We start from the raw sequence: 18,531 nt of genomic DNA on the forward strand, positions 1-18,531 counted from the left end.
TGCTGCTTGGCCTGCTGTGTTCATCCAGCCCTGCACCTTGTTGTCTCAGTGAAGAAATTAAGTTGGTGATACAGATGCAGATATCATGACAAGTTTGTGACTCCTTAATTTGTCATGTAAGGAAGGCAGCATTCACTTCACTTCCAGCTTAGTACTGGATTTTATAAAACTGGGCATATTAGAAAAACATGCACAAAAACATTCAGAAATCAACAAATAATTATAAAAAGCTAGAAAGTTAAGTATGAAGAACAGTAAAAATTCATAAGCTTGACTTGCCCTCTGGTGGTAAAAATGTTCTTCCAGCAATTCAATTGCTTATTCAACCATTTCATTAAGGATCAACCACAAGGTTAAGAATTGGAATCATTTTTTTTTCATTAATGGGATGAGAGCCTCACAGATAGGCAGCAATTATTGCCCAACCCTAATTGCCTAGAGGGCAGTTAAGTGTCAACCACATTGCTGTGGGTCTGGAGTCACATGTAGGCCAGACCAGGTAGGGATGGTAGTTTCCTTCCCTGAAGGATATTTGTGAACAATCCAACAATCAACAATGGATTCACGGTCATAGTTAGGCTCTTAATTCCAGATGTTTATTGGATTCAAATTCCAACATCTGCCATGGCAGGATTTGAACACAAGTCCCCAGAACATTATCTAGGTCTCTGAATTAACAGTCCAGCGATAATACCACTAGGCCATCACCTCCCAAGCACAGGAAAATCTTCCTTCCGTGACAGTGTTGAATTTGCTGAGAAATTTGGTGACTCCCATGATTCATTTTCATTTTGTGATTGCACAAGTTATCATTTTATTAAATTCATTTTACAATTTGACAAATTGAGATTCCTTATCTCTAGTTTGCTAGATGAACCCAAACAATGTTGCTTTGTAAATTCATGCTTTCATTCATTGACATGTATCTCAAATTGGTGAACAGACTCCGATGTTCTGATCATTAGTGAGGAAACAGTGCTTAAAAGAGTCCTTTGCAAAGTTTCATTCCCGGGCACAGAAAATCAGACTGGATGCTGCCTGTCACAAGAAAACCGACTGAACAACATCATCTCATAAGACATACAAACCTCATTCAATGAAAACATTAAGAGAGTTGATGATATTATGAGTTTGAGATCTATCCGAAGAACAAATGTTGTTTGGATCAGGACTTGTTCTAAGCCACCCGTCGTAATCTCTCTACAGCCTGAAAGGAGATTTGAAGAGTTCTCTGAGCAAATCATTGACCTATTGTTCTGCCCAGAGAAAGGAAGGCAAAATTAAGTGGAAGGAAAGTATGAAGACAAGAAAATGCAAGGCCTCGGTAAAGCATATATTTCTGCATGTTTTGCTTCTCCCAATTTGTTTATTTCCATTCTTCCAGACAATTTCTGTGTTTAATGAAATGTGGCAACTACTTAAGGTTCACATTTGTTAGACATTTGAAAGATTGTGAAGCAGTTTCACTGCCAGACCTGACCATAGACTGACTTCGAATTGAGTATTAACATGAAAGATATTAATTCAAACCTTTGCAATGTTGTGTTCTCCCTCCTGCCACACATAGCCCATCGTAATAAAGCTGAGTGCCAGGTGTGCCAACCGTAGCTGTTTATACCCGCTGAGAAAGTCTGTGGTCAGGAGTTGCATCTGTTAAACCAAAGAGTGGAGAGGAATGTAATTCAAGAGTCAAATAGACATCCACCCAGCCCACCTCATCCAATAGCATGTTTGAAACCTGTTCCCCTACCTATGTGCTCCTGAATAGCAACCCACCCTGGATCTAACTTACTTGTGAGCTTATTCATCAACTGTCATCAAGCAATCGATCATAAACTTGATCTAAAGTGACACTTATTCTGAAATGGAAGCAGGAGAGCCAATGCCAGCCACATGCCTCTAAGCAAGAGAGACAATTTAATTCGGGGAATGAAGTTTGGTGCAGGAACCATGGGAATGGCCCTGTATGGGTATGAGGCAAGATTGACACGAGGTCAGTTCCCAAGACTTACAAAGTTTGGGCAGGTGATGCAGTCTTGAACAAACACATGGATCACCTGAAAGCTGTAACCTCACAAACGTTGCAGGAGGAAGACATAATACCTGGCCCCTCAGAACAGCTGGAGGTATGTCAGAAACTGTAGGTTCTCCCTCTCTGTCTAGTGCTGAGGAAATCTCGGAGTCCACGATGGATGCAGCATTGATACCATTACCACTGGAAGAAGAGGAGGAAACTCTCCCGAGATGCTCTGGAGGCAAGAGACGGGGTTATGGTCCCATACACACTGCCTGTTTCAGAGTCCAAGTCAGAGGTACTGGACCCGGGCAAAGACATTGCAGAGAAAGCTAGAAGACCAGGCCTACATCCCCAGACTGAGGGCGGGGTGAGGGATGTAGTGATTGGAACCCGGTGAATCTTATTTACTCTGCGATCTTTGTTTGAGGTTGTTAACCTGGGCCAATCCGGAAAGCCCTGGCTGACAATATAACCAGGAGATGGGAACAGGCCTCTGTGCGGTTATTTCAAGTGGAACACAACATGGTCTTGGCTGCTTCCTGGCTTTATTGGAGCATATTCACAGGTAACTGAGTAACTTAGGGAATATTGAGTCAGTCATTTAAAAAATGTCAGAAAACACATGACACCAGGTTATAGTCCAAGAGGTTTATTTGAAAACACAAGCTTTTGGAGTGTAGTCCCTTCATCAGGTGAAGTGAGAAAGAAACACACACAACACTGAATTTATAAGGAAAAGTTCAAAGGGTCACACAACTGCTGAGGATATATTAAACAAACCTAAGATGCTGTTAAATCTTTAATCAGTTAGAATGTTTTAATTGGTTAATACATATATGTAATTCCCTGAATTTCTTTCAAGTCACTGCCCTGAGGGAAAGAAAAATATATAACCAGGAGATTTAGAATCTCCTCAGTTCAGGGGACTGACTCTGAGCTGGCTGGCCACAGCCAGTGTACCGTCCATTGGTAAATAAAGGGTGACTTGATATTAGCCTCTGTACAGTCGTGTCAACCTTGTCAGAAATCCTGATACAGATTCCTCTGGTTCTCTAACAGCTGAATAAAACTGATAGCATCTCAGAATTAGAGGTGGTTTGGGGTAGTATATTCCTTCACCAAACCAGTCAACTCTTGGAAGGTTTTAGTGTCTGGGAAAGTTAAGCCCCTTATAACTGAAAATGTTGAGGGTCTATAAGCGGTCAGGAGGACTATTCATTGCTGTTCATCTGCCCCAGTGTCATTTGCCTGGAAAAAATACCACATTCCTTCCACATACTGGGCCCAGTCTTGGTCAGCAGAGCCAAATGAGTCAAGTTTCCAAAATAAAGGCGTGATGCCAGAATTGCTTACTCCAACTCCACGATGACTGTTGCATGCAAATGTTCTTCAGGCACATCCTGTTTTCTCCCATTGCCACTGAAGTAACTGTTCAGAGGCCATTATCAAGTCACTCCTTATTTATTTGTGCACAGTCCATTAGCTGCGGCCAGCCAGCTCAGAATCAATCACCCAAACTGAGGAGATTCTAAATCTCCTATTGATATTGGTCAGCCAGGGCTTTCCTGTTTGCCCCAGGTTAACAATCCCAATCAAGCATCTCACAGTCAACAAGATCCATCTGATTCCAATCTCTGCATATTCTGTCCAGACTTTAATGGTTGGAAGTGTCCACTAGGCAGAGATTGAGACTGAAATGGTCAATTATTTTGCTCATCTAGGGCAATTAAACAATATCGCTAAGCAGTATCCCTAAGTATTTCCCAAGACCAAATTTAATTTCCACTCTTCAGTCGAATTGATGACAAAAGGTATGACAGCAAGGGCATCATGTTAAGTGTTAATGTGAGGGAATTTGGAATGCTCTTCCCCAGAAAGCAGTGAAGGAGAGTTTGTTGAATATTTTTAAGACAGAAGCAGATATATTCATGATGAACAAGGGAGTCAGTGGATATCAGGAAATAGGTACAAATGTGGAGTTGAGGCCACAAATGGGGCTGAATGGCCTACTCTGCTCCAAGTTCATATGTTCCTGTGAAAACAGGGAGTTAGGTGAGACAGGGAATAGGTGAAGCTGAAAGAATGAGTACAGTGCTCAATCTCAGTTCAGGTGGTTCAGAAAGTGACACAGTCCCAATGGAAACAGCCAATTGCTGTGATACCTGCACAATATTTTCTTACAATTTATAAAAGAAGCTTAAATTAAGGTAGGGCCTTTCGATTGTAATAGAAGTGTTTCAAACAAAGGAAGGTCTTTAGCTTAATTAAAATCTCTTAAAGTAACTAGCTTAATCGAGAGAGAAGTATGACATGAAACTTCAGATCCATGGTCGTTTCTCCTGCTTTCAGTGTCGTGACAACTACGTGTGAAAGAAGTGTGTCCAGCTGCAGTGACCAGCTAACTGTTTTTTGGACCTGGAGCTGTGCACAGACTCGCTGCGGAGCATCAGTGATGCTGAATGTCATGGATAGCATGTTTAACAAGGCTGTCATAGCACAGGATGGAATTACACAGACAGAAAAGGAACAAAGTAAAAGGCCCAGGAAGGGAGTGCAGGAGTCCCCTGTCATCATCTCCTTTTCAGATAGACTGTTTTTGAAACTGTTAGGGAAAGTATCATCAGCCAAGTACTTGGCACCACAGGTGACTCTGCTGCAAAGAAGGGGAGGAAAAAGAGTGGCATTGATAGGAGATTGAATGGTAAGGGGTACAGACAGCATTTCTGTGGGCACAGACCTCAATCTAGAATGGTGTGTTGCTTTCCTGGTGCCAGAGTCAGAGATGTCATGGAGCAGCTGGAGGACATTCTAGAATGGGAGTGTGCATATAGGTACCAATGACATAGGTCAACAAAGGGATGAGGATCTGAAAGTTGGATACAGGAAGTTAGGAGACAAATTAAAATGCAGCACCTCAAATGTAGTCATCTCAGGATTACTCCCAGAGCTATGCATTAGTGAGAGTAGGAATAAGAGGTTGGATCAGACAAATGCGCAACTGAAGAAATGGTGCACCAGGGAGCAGTATAGAATTTTGAAGCATTTGGACCATTTCTGGGAAAGTGGAACCTATACAAGACTGATGGGTTGCACTTGGGCAGAGCTTGGACAAAGATCCTCAGGGGACCTTTTGCTTATCCTGTTGGAGAGATTTCAACCTCGTATGGCAGGGGATGGGAACCAAAGTGTAGCTAAGATGGATCAGATTCAGATCAGGAAACAGGAGGTAGTGAGTTAGTGATATAGTCAGTGACTCAGAAAGCCAAAAGAAACAATGATTAAAAAGTATCCAACAAAGGAAATTGATGCAGTTGAACTGTTTATCTTTCAATGCAAGGCAGATTAACTAACGGCAAAGATAGACATGTGGCAGTATGATGTCGTTGTTCTAACAGAAACCTAGCTCAAGGAGGGGTAAAATTGGCAGCTCACTATCCCTGGAAGTGGAGTTTTCAGGGGATAGACTGGATGATGGAAAAGTAGGGAGGTGGTGTAGCAATATTGGTTAAGAAAGCATTACATTCATAAGAAGGGATGAGAAACTAAACAGGTTAACAAATGAGGCTTTATATGTTGGGCTTAGGAATAAGAAAAGGGGCAGTCACATTACTAGGAGTCTACTACAGACCTCCAAATAGTGAGAGGAAGATAAAGAACATTTATGTAGACAAATTTATGCCTGTTGGAATAAGAGGGCAATAACAGTAGGAGACTTTAACCCCACCTCAATATTAGCTGGGTTTCAAGCAATATAATGGGCATTAAGGGTGAAATGTTCATGTACTTGGTCCCAGAATTTTTTAAAACAATACGTCTCAAGCCCCATGAAAGGAGATGCAATTTTGGATTTGGTTTTGGGAAGATGGGGAAGTGGGTGAAATGATTGTGGGAAACCATATTGGGGATAATGACTACAATTCAGTTAGATTTAGTATTATGATGAAAAAAGACAGAGATAAATGATGACTACAAGTTTTTAACTAATTTTACAGAACTGAGAAGTGATTTGGCTGTGGTGGACTGGACAGGACTGCTAAAGGAAGAATCAGTGGTAAATCTGTGAGAAGCATTAAAAAGTGAGATCTTTCGGGCGTAAAGCAAACATGTCCCCTGCAAAATAAGAATGGTTCTCTGGAAAATACGGGGGAAGATTTTACAGAAAATGAAGGTTTAGGACAGTCACAGAAAATTCAACACAGCAAGTAGCCAAGAGGAGCATAGGGATCAAGTTAAAAAAAAATAAGGTAATCCATGAGAGGGCATGAAAAAATATTAGCAAGCAAGATAAAGGGAAACCTCAAAATATTTTAGCATTATATAAAGAGCAAAAGGATATTTAAGGAAAAAGCCTACCTGTTAGAGATGAAGAAGGAAATTTGTGCGAAGATACAGAGCATGTATGAACTTTTTGTCCCTGTATTCACAATGGAAAGGGATGATGTCAACATAGTAATCCAAGAGGACCAGTGTGAAATATTGACAAAATAATTACAACGAGAGAGGAAGTTTTAGAGGAGTTGGAATCCTTGACAGTGAATGAATCACCAGGGCCAGATGAACTGTTCCCTAGGATGTTGAAGGAGGTCAGGGAGGAAATAACAGATGCTCTGAGGATTATTCTCTAATCTTCATTAGACACAAGTGAGGTGCTGGAGCACTGAAGGAATGCAAATGCGGTTCCATTTTTTAAAAAGAGTACAAAGGAAAGGCCAAACAGTTAGAAGCCAGTTAGTCTTTTGTGATAGGCGAATTGTCAGAATCAATCCTGAGATATCAGATAAACTGTCACTTAGAAAGGCATGGACTAGTCAGGGATAGTCGGCATGGCTGTGTGAGTGGAAGGTGATGTCTTAAAAATTTGATTGAACTCTTTGAGGAAGTGTCAAGGAGGATCAAAAAGGGCTGCGCAGTGAATGTTGTCTACATGGATTTTAGTAAGGCATTTTACATAGTACCACATGGCAGACTGGTCAAAAAAGTAAAAGCCCTTGGGGAACACGGTAATGTGTCAAATGGGATCCAAAATTAGCTTAGTAACATGAAACAAAGGTCGATAGCTGCCCTTACAAATGGTAAGCTGTTTCAAGTGATGTTCCATGGGGATCAGTGTTGGGACCCCATTAATTGTCCATTAATTATTTGGACTTGAATATGGGGGCACAATTGGGAAATTTGTAGACGACAGAAAAATTGGCCACGCAGTGGATAGGTTAAAGGAGAGCTGCAAGCTCCAAAATAAAATAGATGGATTGGTGGAGTGGCCAGGAAAGTGGCAGATGGAGATCAACTCTGATAAGTCATAGAGTCATACAGCAAGGAAACAGACCCTTCGGTCCAACCAGTCCATGCCGAACATAATCCCAAACTGAACTAGTCCCACCTGCCTGCTCCTGGCCCATATCCCTCCAAACCTTTCCTATGCATGTACTTATCCAAATGTCTTTTAAATGCTGTAATTGTGCCCACGTTCACCACTTCCTCAGCAAGTTCATTCCACACGTGAATGCCCCTCTTTGTAAAATATTGTTCTCATGTCTTTTTTAAATCTCTCCTCTCCTCACCTTAAAGATGTGCCTCCAAGTCTTGAAATACCCCATCCTAGGGAAAAGATTAACCGTTAACACTTTCTATACCCCTCATAATTTTATAAACTTCTATCAGGTCAGCTCCGAACTTCTTATGCTCCAGTCAAACAGTCCAGCCTTTCTTTATAGTTCAAACCTTCCATATCTGGTGACATCATGGTAAATCTCTTCTGAACCCTCTTCAGCTTAATAATGTCCTTCCTATAACTGGGCAACCAGAACTGGACACAGTACTCCAGAAGATGCTTTGCCAATGCCCTGTAGAACCTCAACATAACTTCCTAACTCTGATACTCAAAGGACTGAGCAATGAAGGCAAGCATGCTAAACATCTTTTTAACCACCCTGTCTATATCTGACAAAAACTTCAAAGAATTACGTAGTTCCCTCTGTTCTACAGCATGACGCAAGGTTCTACTGTGAATTGTATTCCAAAATGCAATACCTTGTATTAATCCAGATTGAACTCCATCTGTCATTTTTCAGCCCATTGACCTTTTGGTCAAGTGTCGGTGAAAGAGAACACACAATAAATGTGAATGAACCGAGAGGGGTAGATGACGTGAGAGATCTTGCCATGCAAGTGCACAGATCCCTAGAGGTAGCAGTACAGATCGATAAGGTTGTCAAGAAGGTGTATATAATACACTCCTCCATTGGCAGAGGTACAGAATACAAAAGCAGGATGTAATGATGAGACTGTATTTGAGACTGGTGAGGCTAAGACTGGAGTATTGTGTGCAGTTCTGGTCACCACTTTACAGAAAGGACACAATTACTCTGCAGAGAGTGCAAAGAAGATTTATCACAATGTTGGCAGGACTGGAATTGTAGCCACAGGGTGAGATTGAGAGGCTGGGGTTGTTTTCTGTTGACAGAGAAGGCTGAGGAGTGACATGATTGAGGAATACAAATTGTGAGTGGTAAAGATGGAGTAGACAGTTCATAAAAGAAGGGGTCATAGATTCAAGTGAAATGGCAGAAGGCTTAGAGCAGATGTGATGGGTGTATAGAATTCACTGCCTGAGTTACTGGTGGAGGCAGAAACTCTTTTATTAAGTACCTTGATCTGCACTTTAAGTGCTGTAAGCTGCAGTGCCGTGGGCCATGTGGATGAAGATGGGATTAGAAAGGGCATCTGGTGTCTTTGGGTTGGCATGGACAGGAAGAGCCACATGCTCTCCTTCTGTGCTGTATCATTTCTATGGTTCTACCAAAACACCAAGACAGGAAACTATGGGTCTGTCAGCCTGATCCTAATCGTTTGTAAGATTTTGGAGTCTATTACTAAGGATGTGATCGCAAGGTAGTTGGAAGTGGATGGTAAAATGGGTATGTGTCAGCATCAATTCATCAAGGGAAGGTCATGTCTGACAAATCTGTTAGAATTTTTTGAGGAGCTGTTAGACAAAGGAGAACCAGTGCACATCATCTATTTGGATTGTCAGAAGGCCTTTGATAAAGTGCTGCACAGGAGGCTGCAAAATAAGATGAGAGCCCATGGTGTTAGGGGTGAGGTACTGGTATGGTTAGAGGATTGGCTGACTGGCAGAAGGCAGAGAGTGGAAATAAAGGGGTCTTTTTCAGGACTGCAGCTGGTGACTAGTGGAGTTCCATAGGGGTCAAAGTTGGGACCGCAACTATAGATGTTATTCATTAATAACCTGGATGAAAAAGACTGAGGGCGTTGTTAGTACGTTTACAGATGACACAAAGCTAGGTGGAGGGACAGGGGGTTGTTGAGAAAGCCGGGTGTTGCAGAAGGATTTGGAAAGGCTTGGAGAATAGGCAAAGAAGCAGTAGATTGAGTATATTGTGAGAAAGTGTGAGGTTATGCACTTTGGTAGGAAGAACAGAGGTGTGAACTATTTTCTAAATGGGGAAAGGCTTCGGAAATCTGAAGCATAAGGGGACTTGGGAGTCCTACTTCAGGACTCTGTTAATGTTAACATGCAAGTTCATTTGGCAGTTAGGAAGGCAAATGCAATGTTAGTATTCATTTTAAAAGGACTCGAATACAAGAGCAGAGATGTATTGCTGAGGTTGTATTAGGCTCTGCTCAGACTGCGTTTGAAATATCTTGAGTAGCTTTGGGCCCTTATCTAAGGAAGGATTTGCTAGCCATGGAAGTGGTCCAGAGGAGGTTCACAAGAATGACCTTGGGGATGAAGAACTCACCATGTAAGGACTGGTTGAGTATTCTGGGTCTGTACTCAATAGAATTTAGAAGGATGAGGGGGATCTGATTGAAACTTACAGAATGCTGCGAGGTCTGGGTAGATTGGACATAGAAAAGATGTCTCCACAGTCAGAGAGACCAGGACCTGAGGGCACAGCCTCAAAGTGAAAGGACAACCCTTTACAAGTGAGATGAGGAAGGATTTCTTCAGTCAGAGGGTGGTGAATCTGTGGAAATCATTGCCGCAGCTGGCTGTGGAGATAAAGTCATTGAGTGTATTTAAATCAGAGATAGATAGGTTCTTGATTGGTTAGAGGATCAAGGGTTCTGGGGAGAAGACAGGAGGATGCATTTCATTGCATGCTGTAATTGAATGGCGGACCTGACTTGATGAACCAAATGGCCTAATTCTGTTTCTATATCTTATAGTCTTATGGTTTTATCCATTTCTTAATGTCTATCAACTGCTACCAGAAGCAGCTGAAGACAAAACAGCAGTTCAGAAAAAAAGCTCAATGTTGAGCAGCTTTAAGATCCAAGCAGACTTGTAAATTTCCGAAAATGTCTTCACCAAAAATCACCAGAATTAATTTTAATGGAGTGGAGGAAATCTAGAAAGAACTGAATGACCACATCAAAGGCAGAGTTACAAAAAAGAATGAAGGAAATCAAGAACTAAGGGTGGATTGAGAAAGCTAAGGAGCTGCAACTCCTTGCTGACAAGCATGACCACCAAGGTTTCTTCAGTGTTGCAGAGGCAATATTTGGTCGCAACATCCTGGACCTCACACTAGTGCAGAGTAAGGATGGAATCCTTTTGAATGACAAAGCAGACATCAGCCTCCAATGGTGAGAGCACTTCAAAAAGACTCCTAAAGTGCAATACAATCATTGATGAGGATGTATTTGAGGAAATTCCCAAACTTCCCAAACAAAATGATCTTGGAGTCCCAAATAGTGTAGCAGAAGTTGAAGCTGCCATTGGACACATGAAGAATAGAAAAGCCACAGGAGTAGATGGGATTCCCGTGGGAATTTTCAAACTTAGAGAACTAGAGCTTACCCGTCATCTCCATCAACTGTTTTTGAAAATCTGGGACAAATCTGCTGATCTCAGGGATGCAGCCATCTTGACCATCTTCAAGAAAGGAGACAAAGTGGACTGTGGGAATGACTGAGGACCCTCAACTTGCCATCACTGGGAAGACCATTGTCTGAATCCTCGCTAGGTGCCTTTTCACAGTGTCTGAGGCAGTCTTCCTGAAAGCCAGTGTGGCCTCGGATCAAATTTTGTCCACCCCTAGTGGGTTGTGGATGCTGCACTGTCAAGTATACTTAAAGCTGAGGCAGACTGAGTTTTGTTTCTCTGGAATCACCAATTATGGACACCATATCAATTTAGTGGAGTTCAGGCAAAAATTCAGCATGATCATATTGATGGCAGTTTGTTTGGATATATGGTCTACTTCTATTTTTATGTTGTCACTTCCACATTGCTGTCTATGTTGATCATCACCCTTGAATATACTTTTTCTGTAAAGGAGCATGTTTTAGAGTCCAACTGAAGTTCCATTGTTAGCTAATTTGAATTATGAAAGGAATGTAAAGAGAACTTTTCAGGTTATGTTGTAATAAAGTGAAGAACTGTTGGCAAGATTTCTTCATGTAGTAGGTGAAAGAAAGTTGAAACAAGGAGTCAAGCATCGCAGAAGAAGTGATTTAGCTTACATGTGATTTTGTTCCATTTTGTACCCGTATGCATTTCCTAAACAAGCCCAGTGCCATCACTATTCATGCAACGCGGGTGTTGTAAATTAAAAACCTACATTATTGACTTCACAACGAAGCTGATGACGTTCAATCAAATGGGTTAAGTTGTTTGCGATATCCATCCACGGTTGGTACATTTTTGGCAGATCAGACTGTTGAGAAGAAGATGGTTATTCTGCAAGTGAGTCAAACATAACTTCTGTAAAAAATATATTTGTGTGGTGCAAAACAATGTTGCATGTGTTTTTTCATGAATTAATTTTTTCGCTTAATTTCTAATGTTCCTGAGAGGGATTAATAGTTCTTTTCCAAATCTAAGTTAACACAAGTAATATCCCAGTTCATGAAATTCCTAAGTTATTTACATTCTTACACTGGAGGAAAAACATGAGCTGAAATGCTGTGAAGGCTCCATTTGGATGTTACTTTGGTTCTGAATATGTGACACATTCTAGTTTCAAGTTTTTTTTCTTTGAGTAGTTTAGTTAGGATAATGGTCCTGATGAATTAGGTGGATAGATTTTGAGATTGTTCAAGAATAGAAAATAGAAGAGACTTGCCAGAAGTGATTAAAATCATGAAGCGTCTGAACAAAGGAGATTACTGGCAGGAATAATTGTAGCCTTGAAAAGGAAGCTGGATAAGCTCCTGAACGGAAAAAAAAGCTGGTTTAAATGGATTGTGACAAGCTAAATTGCTGTGGCAAGAGTCGGCATGAACTTAACAGGCCAAATAGTGTGAAATATTACCAATCCACAATGCCATAAATTGTCAAGTATTGTCAGCTGAAATGTGTATTACTGGAGTTTAGTACACATGATTTATTTAAAATAGCACCTTCCAAGTTGATCTCATAGAGAGGGGAAAAACACATATTTGAAGTTGGGCCTCATCTGAAATATTGTTTAATTAAAGTTTCCTCAAGATTTTATTTTTCTTTCATAGAATGTGGACATCACTGGCTTGTTGTGGACGGAGACAAGCTTCTTGAGTGTTGTTGGTGATTCACTCATCCAGCCATCTGAATCCGACCCCACCACCAAAGACAATTTTCCCTCCCCACCCTTATCTGCTTTCCGGAGGGACCACTCTCTCCGGGACTCCCTTGTCCGCTCCACACTCCCCTCCAGCCCCACTACACCCGGCACTTTTCCCTGCAACCGCAGGAAGTACTACACCTGCCCCCATACCTCCTCCCTCACCCCCATCCCAAGCCCCAAGAAGACTTTCCACATCAAGCAGATGTTCACCTGCACATCTGCTAATGTGGTATACTGTATCCGCTGTTCCCGTTGTGGCCTCCTCTACATCGGGGAAACCAAGCAGAGGCTTGGGGACCGCTTTGCAGAACACATACGCTCAGTTCGCACTAAACAACTGCACCTCCCAGTCGCGAACCATTTCAACTCCCCCTCCCATTCCTCAGACGACATGTCCATCCTGGGCCTCCTGCAGTGCCGCAACGATGCCACCCGAAGGTTGCAGGAACAGCAACTCATATTCTGCTTGGGAACCCTGCAGCCTAATGGTATCAATGTGGACTTCACAAGCTTCAAAATCTCCCCTCCCCCTACCGCATCCCAAAACCAGCCCAGCTCGTCCCTGCCTCCCTAATCTGTCCTTCCTCCCACCTATCCCCTCCTCCCATCTCAAGCCCCACCCCCATCTCCTACCTAATAGCCTCATCCCGCCCCCTTGACCTGTCCATCCTCCCTGGACTGACCTATCTCCTCCCTACCTCCCCACCTACACTCACCTTTACTGACTCCATCCCAGCTTCTTTGACCTGTCTGTCTCCTCTCCACCTATCTTCTCCTCTATCCATCTTCTATCCACCTCCCCCTCTCTCCCTATTTATTTCAGAACCCCCTTCCCCTCCTCCATTTCTGAAGAAGGGTCTAGACCCGAAACGTCCGCCTTCCTGCTCCTCTGATGCTGCTTGGTCTGCTGAGTTCATCGAGCTCTACACCTTGTTATCTGTTCCCTCTACTATTTAATCACCCATCATGATAGCCTTGCCATTCTTCTTCCTCCCATCTTGTACACCAGAGTCACTGACGGTGCCAAGAACTTGGTTTCCATTGTTATTCCCTGAGAAGATCGCCCCCGCCCCTGACCAGCCTTAACTGTATCCAAAACATATCTGTTATAGAGGAGGACAGCCACAGTAGACCCCTGAACTACCTGCCTTCCTCTGTTCTCCTGATGGTGACCCATTTAATTTCTGTCTTTTCAGTCTTTATCTGCAATGAGACCACTTCATTGAATGTTCTGTCCATTATAATCTCAACTGATGCCCCACAATTAGTCCACCTGCCGCTGCAGCTCTGAGATGTGATGAAGCAGTTGCTGCAGGTGGACATACATCCTGCACACATGGATACTGGAAATCTGCTTTTTTTTTTGTGGCACTGATGGTTGGTTCTCAATGTGATACACCTGTCTCTAAATTCAGCTGCAGATTAATGCAATGGATAGGAATTAAAAACACTCTCGAAATATGCAACGAAAGAATATCATCAATGTTCCCTGTTTTCATGCTTGCTGGATTTCTGGAAGAAAAGCCTCCATGTACTTCTTTCAAAAATTTGTTTCTATTGTGCACTGCAAGCCTGCACAAGTTCACCAACAGATTGAAGTGGAGCAGAAAATTTCGGTTCATACCTGAAACCAGTCACAAAACAAATACATACCAATGGATTCGGTAAAACAAATCCCAACTCTTTGGAAATGTGAAATTCATCCAAGTTTATATAATTTGTGTCTCTTGCCTCCCCTTCTTCTGTGTTCATTGCTCAACTGCAAATGGTTGGTGCTGTTTTTACAAGAAAGACAATTATTCAGCAATGTTCTGTCAGTCTTGTTTTCAGATCTCCTTTAGCCAAGTCAAAGCAGTCAGCAGAAACAGTTCTAAATATAACAAAGCAGGACAAACATTGGACTTTACCTTCGATCTAGAACTGGCTGATTTGGAGCGGCCAATCAGCAGTCTCGAAGCTTTGTGAAATGAGTGGTGAAATGCAAAATTCACCCAGGGCAGTATCAGGGAGCAGACAAACAGTGATTACCTTTTCAGGAGATAAATTAAATCAAAAGCTCCACGAGATAAGAAAACAGAGATAAGTCAGCGCATCCAATAGAACTGACACGAAGCCGCACAGTTGTCTCCTCTATCGTTACATTCCACTGACTATTTAATCTTCGGAAGCTAGCCCTAAGAAATGCATAAACTAAACTTGTTATACCAGTTTTCTGTCACAAGCTTTACATCTTTTCCGAAATGATTTTCAAAATAACTGACGTGTTACTTTTTTGAGAGAGGTGTGTCAGGTCACATGTTATGGTTTTATCTGCTGTGATATAGACTGTAGAACAGTACGCAGTACAAGACAAGGCCCTTAAGCCCACGATGTTGAGCCGAACATGACACCAAATTAAACTAATCCCTTCTGCCTGCCCTTGGTCTATATCCCTCCATTCCTTGCATATTCATGTGCTTATCTAAAAGTCCCTTAAACGCCCCTATCAGAGCTGCCACCACCATCAACCCAGCAGCACATTCCAGACTCCTTCCACTCTCTGTGTAAAAAGACTTTCCCCTGCCATCTCGTTTGAACTTTCCCCCCCTCACCTTAAATACATGCCCCCTAGTAATGGATACTTCAACCCTGGGAAAAGGATTTTGACTGCCAACCCTATCTATGCATTTCATAAATTTACAGACTTATGGTGTGTTAGCTTTCATTAATAGAGGGATTGAGTTCAAGAGCTGTGAAGTTATGCTCCAGCTATACAAAACCCTGGTTCGGCCACATCTGGAGTAGTGTGTCCAGTTCTGGTCGCCTCATTACAGGAAAGATGTGGAAGCGTTGGAAAAAGTGCAGAGGAGATTTACCAGGATGTTGCCTGAAATGGAGGGAAGGTCTTACGAGGAAAGGTTGAGAGAGCTAGGGCTTTTCTCTTTAGAACGACGAAGGAGAACGGTGTCTTGATAGAGGTGTACAAAATGATCAGAGGTATAGATAGAGTGGATAGCCAGAGACTTTTTTCCTCGGGCAGAGGTAGCTATTACAAGGGTGCATAGTTTTCAAGTGAGTGGAGGTAGATATAGGGGAGATGTCAGAGGTAGGTTCTTTACTCAGAGAGTGGTCGGGGCGTGGAATGCATTGCCGGAGAGGGTAGTGGAGTTGGCCTCATTAGGGGCATTTGAGAGGCTATTAGATAGGCATATGGATGATAGTATACGGGAGGGGTGGAGGTTAGATAGACCTTAGGTTTAGGGTAAAAGTTTGGCACAACATCGTGGGCCGAAGGGCCTGTACTGTGCTGTACAGTTCTATGTTCTGTTCTATCAAGCCTATCCTCAGCCTCCACCTCTCCAGAGAAAACAACCCAAATTTTTCAAGCCTCTCCTTAAAGCCCATACCTTCTAATCCAGGCAGCATTCTGGTAAACCTCTTCTGCACCCTCTCCAAACTCTCCACATTCTTGCTGTAATGCGATAACCAGAAATGAACACAATCCTCCAAGTCTGGCTGAACTAAAATCTTATAAAGCTGCAACATGACATCCTGACTCTTGTACTCAATTCGCTGACTAACAAAGGCAAGCATGCCATATGCCTTCTTTACCACCCTATCTACTTGCGTGGCCACTTTCAGGGAGCTATGGATCCCAAGATCCCTCTGTACATCAATGCTGTTCAGAGTCCTGCCATTAACTGTCTATGTTTCCTTAATGTTCAATGTCCCAAAGTGCAACACCTCACACTTACCCACATTAAATTCCATCTGCCATTTATCTGCTCACATCTGCAACTGATCTATATCTCACTGTATCTTTTGACAACCTTCTACACTCTCCACAAGTCCACCGATCTTCGTATCATCTGCAAACTTATTCATCCACCATATACATTTCATTGATGTCATTTACATATACCACAAAAAGCAGATGTCACAGGATGGAATCCTGCAGAACACCAGCAGTCATGGACCTCCAGGCAAAAATTATCCTTCTATAGGCAAACTAATTCTCAATCCAAGCAGCCAAGTCACCATGGATACCATGCATCTTAATCTTCTAGCTGAGCCTTCTGTGAGGGAATTTGTTGAAAGCATTACTAATATCCATGTCAACAACATCCACTGCACTCCCCTCATCGATCACCTTTGTCAGCTCGAAAAGTTCAATCAAGTTAGTAAGACACAACCTGCCCTGTATAATGCCACACTGACTCTCCCTAATTGACTGCTTTTTCAAATGTGTGTAAATCCTGTCCGTAAGAATTCTCTCCAATAGTTTCCCAACCATCAATATGAAACTCACCAGTCTATAGTTTCTTGAATTATCCCTACTTCCCTTCTTGAACAGAGAAACAACATTAGCCACTCACCAGTCCTCCAGGACCTCTCCAGTGGCTAGCGAGGATACGAAGATCTTGTCAAGGCCCCAACAATCTCCTGTCTTGACTCTCTCAATAACCTAGGGTAGATACCATTGGACCCTGGGGTCTTAACTTAATGCTTTTCAAGAGATCCAACACTACTTCTTTCCTCATCTGAAAATGCCCTAGCATATTCGCATGCTCCACACTGAACTCACTATTCTCCATTTCCTTCTCCTAGGTGAATACCAACACAAAGTACTCATTTAGAATCTTGCACACATCCTCTGCCTCCAAGTACAAGTTACCTCCCTTATCCTTGAGTGGTCCTACCTTCTCCCTAGTTATCCACTTGTTTTTAATGTATGTGTAGAATGCCTTGGGATTCTCTTTATTCCTATTTGTCAAGGTAATTCACAGTCCCTCTTGCTCTCCTAATTCCCGGCTTGAGTTCTTTCCTGCTTTTGTTATGTTCCTCACAGGCCCTATCCGATTTTAGCTTCCTAAATCCTACATATTCCCCTTTTTCCCTTTTCACTAAATCCACAACCTCCCTCATTATCCAAGGGTCCCCTACCTTGCCATCCTTTTCCTTCTTCTTTACTGGAACGTGCCAGTCCTGAACTCGGATCAGGAGATCTTTAAAGAACTCCCACATGTCAAATGTGGACTTGCCCGATAACAGCTCCTCTAGTTAATACACCCTAACTCCTGCCTAATACTGATGTAATTTTCCCTCCCCCAATTTAGTACCTTCCGCCAAGGTCCTGATTTATCCTTATTCGTAGCTATCTTAAAACTTAAGGAGTTGCAATCACTGTCTCCAAAATGCTCTCTCACTGAAAGGTCAGCCACCTGGCCCACTCATTAGCTAATACAATGTCCAGTATGACCCTCCTGTAGTTGGACTATCCATATACTGTTTCAAGAAACCCTCTTGGATGTACTTAACAAATTCTGCCCTAGCTCAGGCTCTTGCTCTAAGAGAATTACAGTCAATATTGGGAAATTTAAAGTTACCCACTATGAAAACCTTGTTGTTATTGCATTTTTCCATAAGCTGCCTACATATTTGTTCCTCAATGTCCTAGTGGCTGTTGGTGGGGGCCTATCATACAATCCTATCAGAGTGTTTGCCCCCATCTTATTTTTGAGTTCTACCATATTCCATCAGTGGATGAGCCATACAGTATGTCCTCTTTGAGTGCAGATGTGACATTCTCCCTGATTAGTAATGCAACTCCTCCTCCTCTTGTACAGGTCACCCCTGCCTCAGAAGTGGTCCCAACCATCCAAAAAACTGAAACCCTGCCCCCTGTACCAACTACTTAGCCATGCATTCATCAGTCCTATCTTTCTACTACTAGCCTCACTGGCAATTGGCACTGGTAGTAACCCAAACCTTACTATACTTGAGGTCCTGCTTTTCAGCCTCTTTCCTAACTCCCTGTACTCACTCCACAGGACCTCATCCATTCACTGTGCAACTTGCTGGGGTGGGGGCTGCCCAAAGCACAATTCAAACTAGCCTGTGATTTTTATCAATGCAGCTGATGCTGAAAGTTGAATGGGAAGTCTGCCTGGTCAACATAAT

General features: G+C 42.5%; 1 protein-coding gene across 2 annotated transcripts in view; it reads right to left on the reverse strand.

Annotated features, from left to right (window-relative positions):
• The window catches only part of ido1 (indoleamine 2,3-dioxygenase 1), a 47,717-nt gene extending 32,985 nt beyond the window's left edge, over positions 1 to 14,732 (reverse strand). Inside the window, exons 1-4 of one of the 2 annotated variants that reach the window (XM_048618758.1) lie at positions 14,620 to 14,732; positions 14,245 to 14,366; positions 11,608 to 11,703; positions 1,531 to 1,650 (exon numbers count right to left, since the gene is read on the reverse strand). In XM_048618758.1, the coding sequence (XP_048474715.1) occupies positions 1,531 to 1,650; positions 11,608 to 11,703; positions 14,245 to 14,343 (315 nt within the window). In that variant the 5' untranslated portion in view covers positions 14,344 to 14,366; positions 14,620 to 14,732. The other variant, XM_048618759.1, reaches the window with a different exon arrangement.
• Positions 14,733 to 18,531: the final 3,799 nt, after the last annotated feature.

The sequence above is a fragment of the Rhincodon typus genome, chromosome 40 (genome assembly GCF_021869965.1).
Source record: "Rhincodon typus isolate 14 chromosome 40, sRhiTyp1.1, whole genome shotgun sequence".
NCBI lineage: Eukaryota > Metazoa > Chordata > Chondrichthyes > Orectolobiformes > Rhincodontidae > Rhincodon > Rhincodon typus.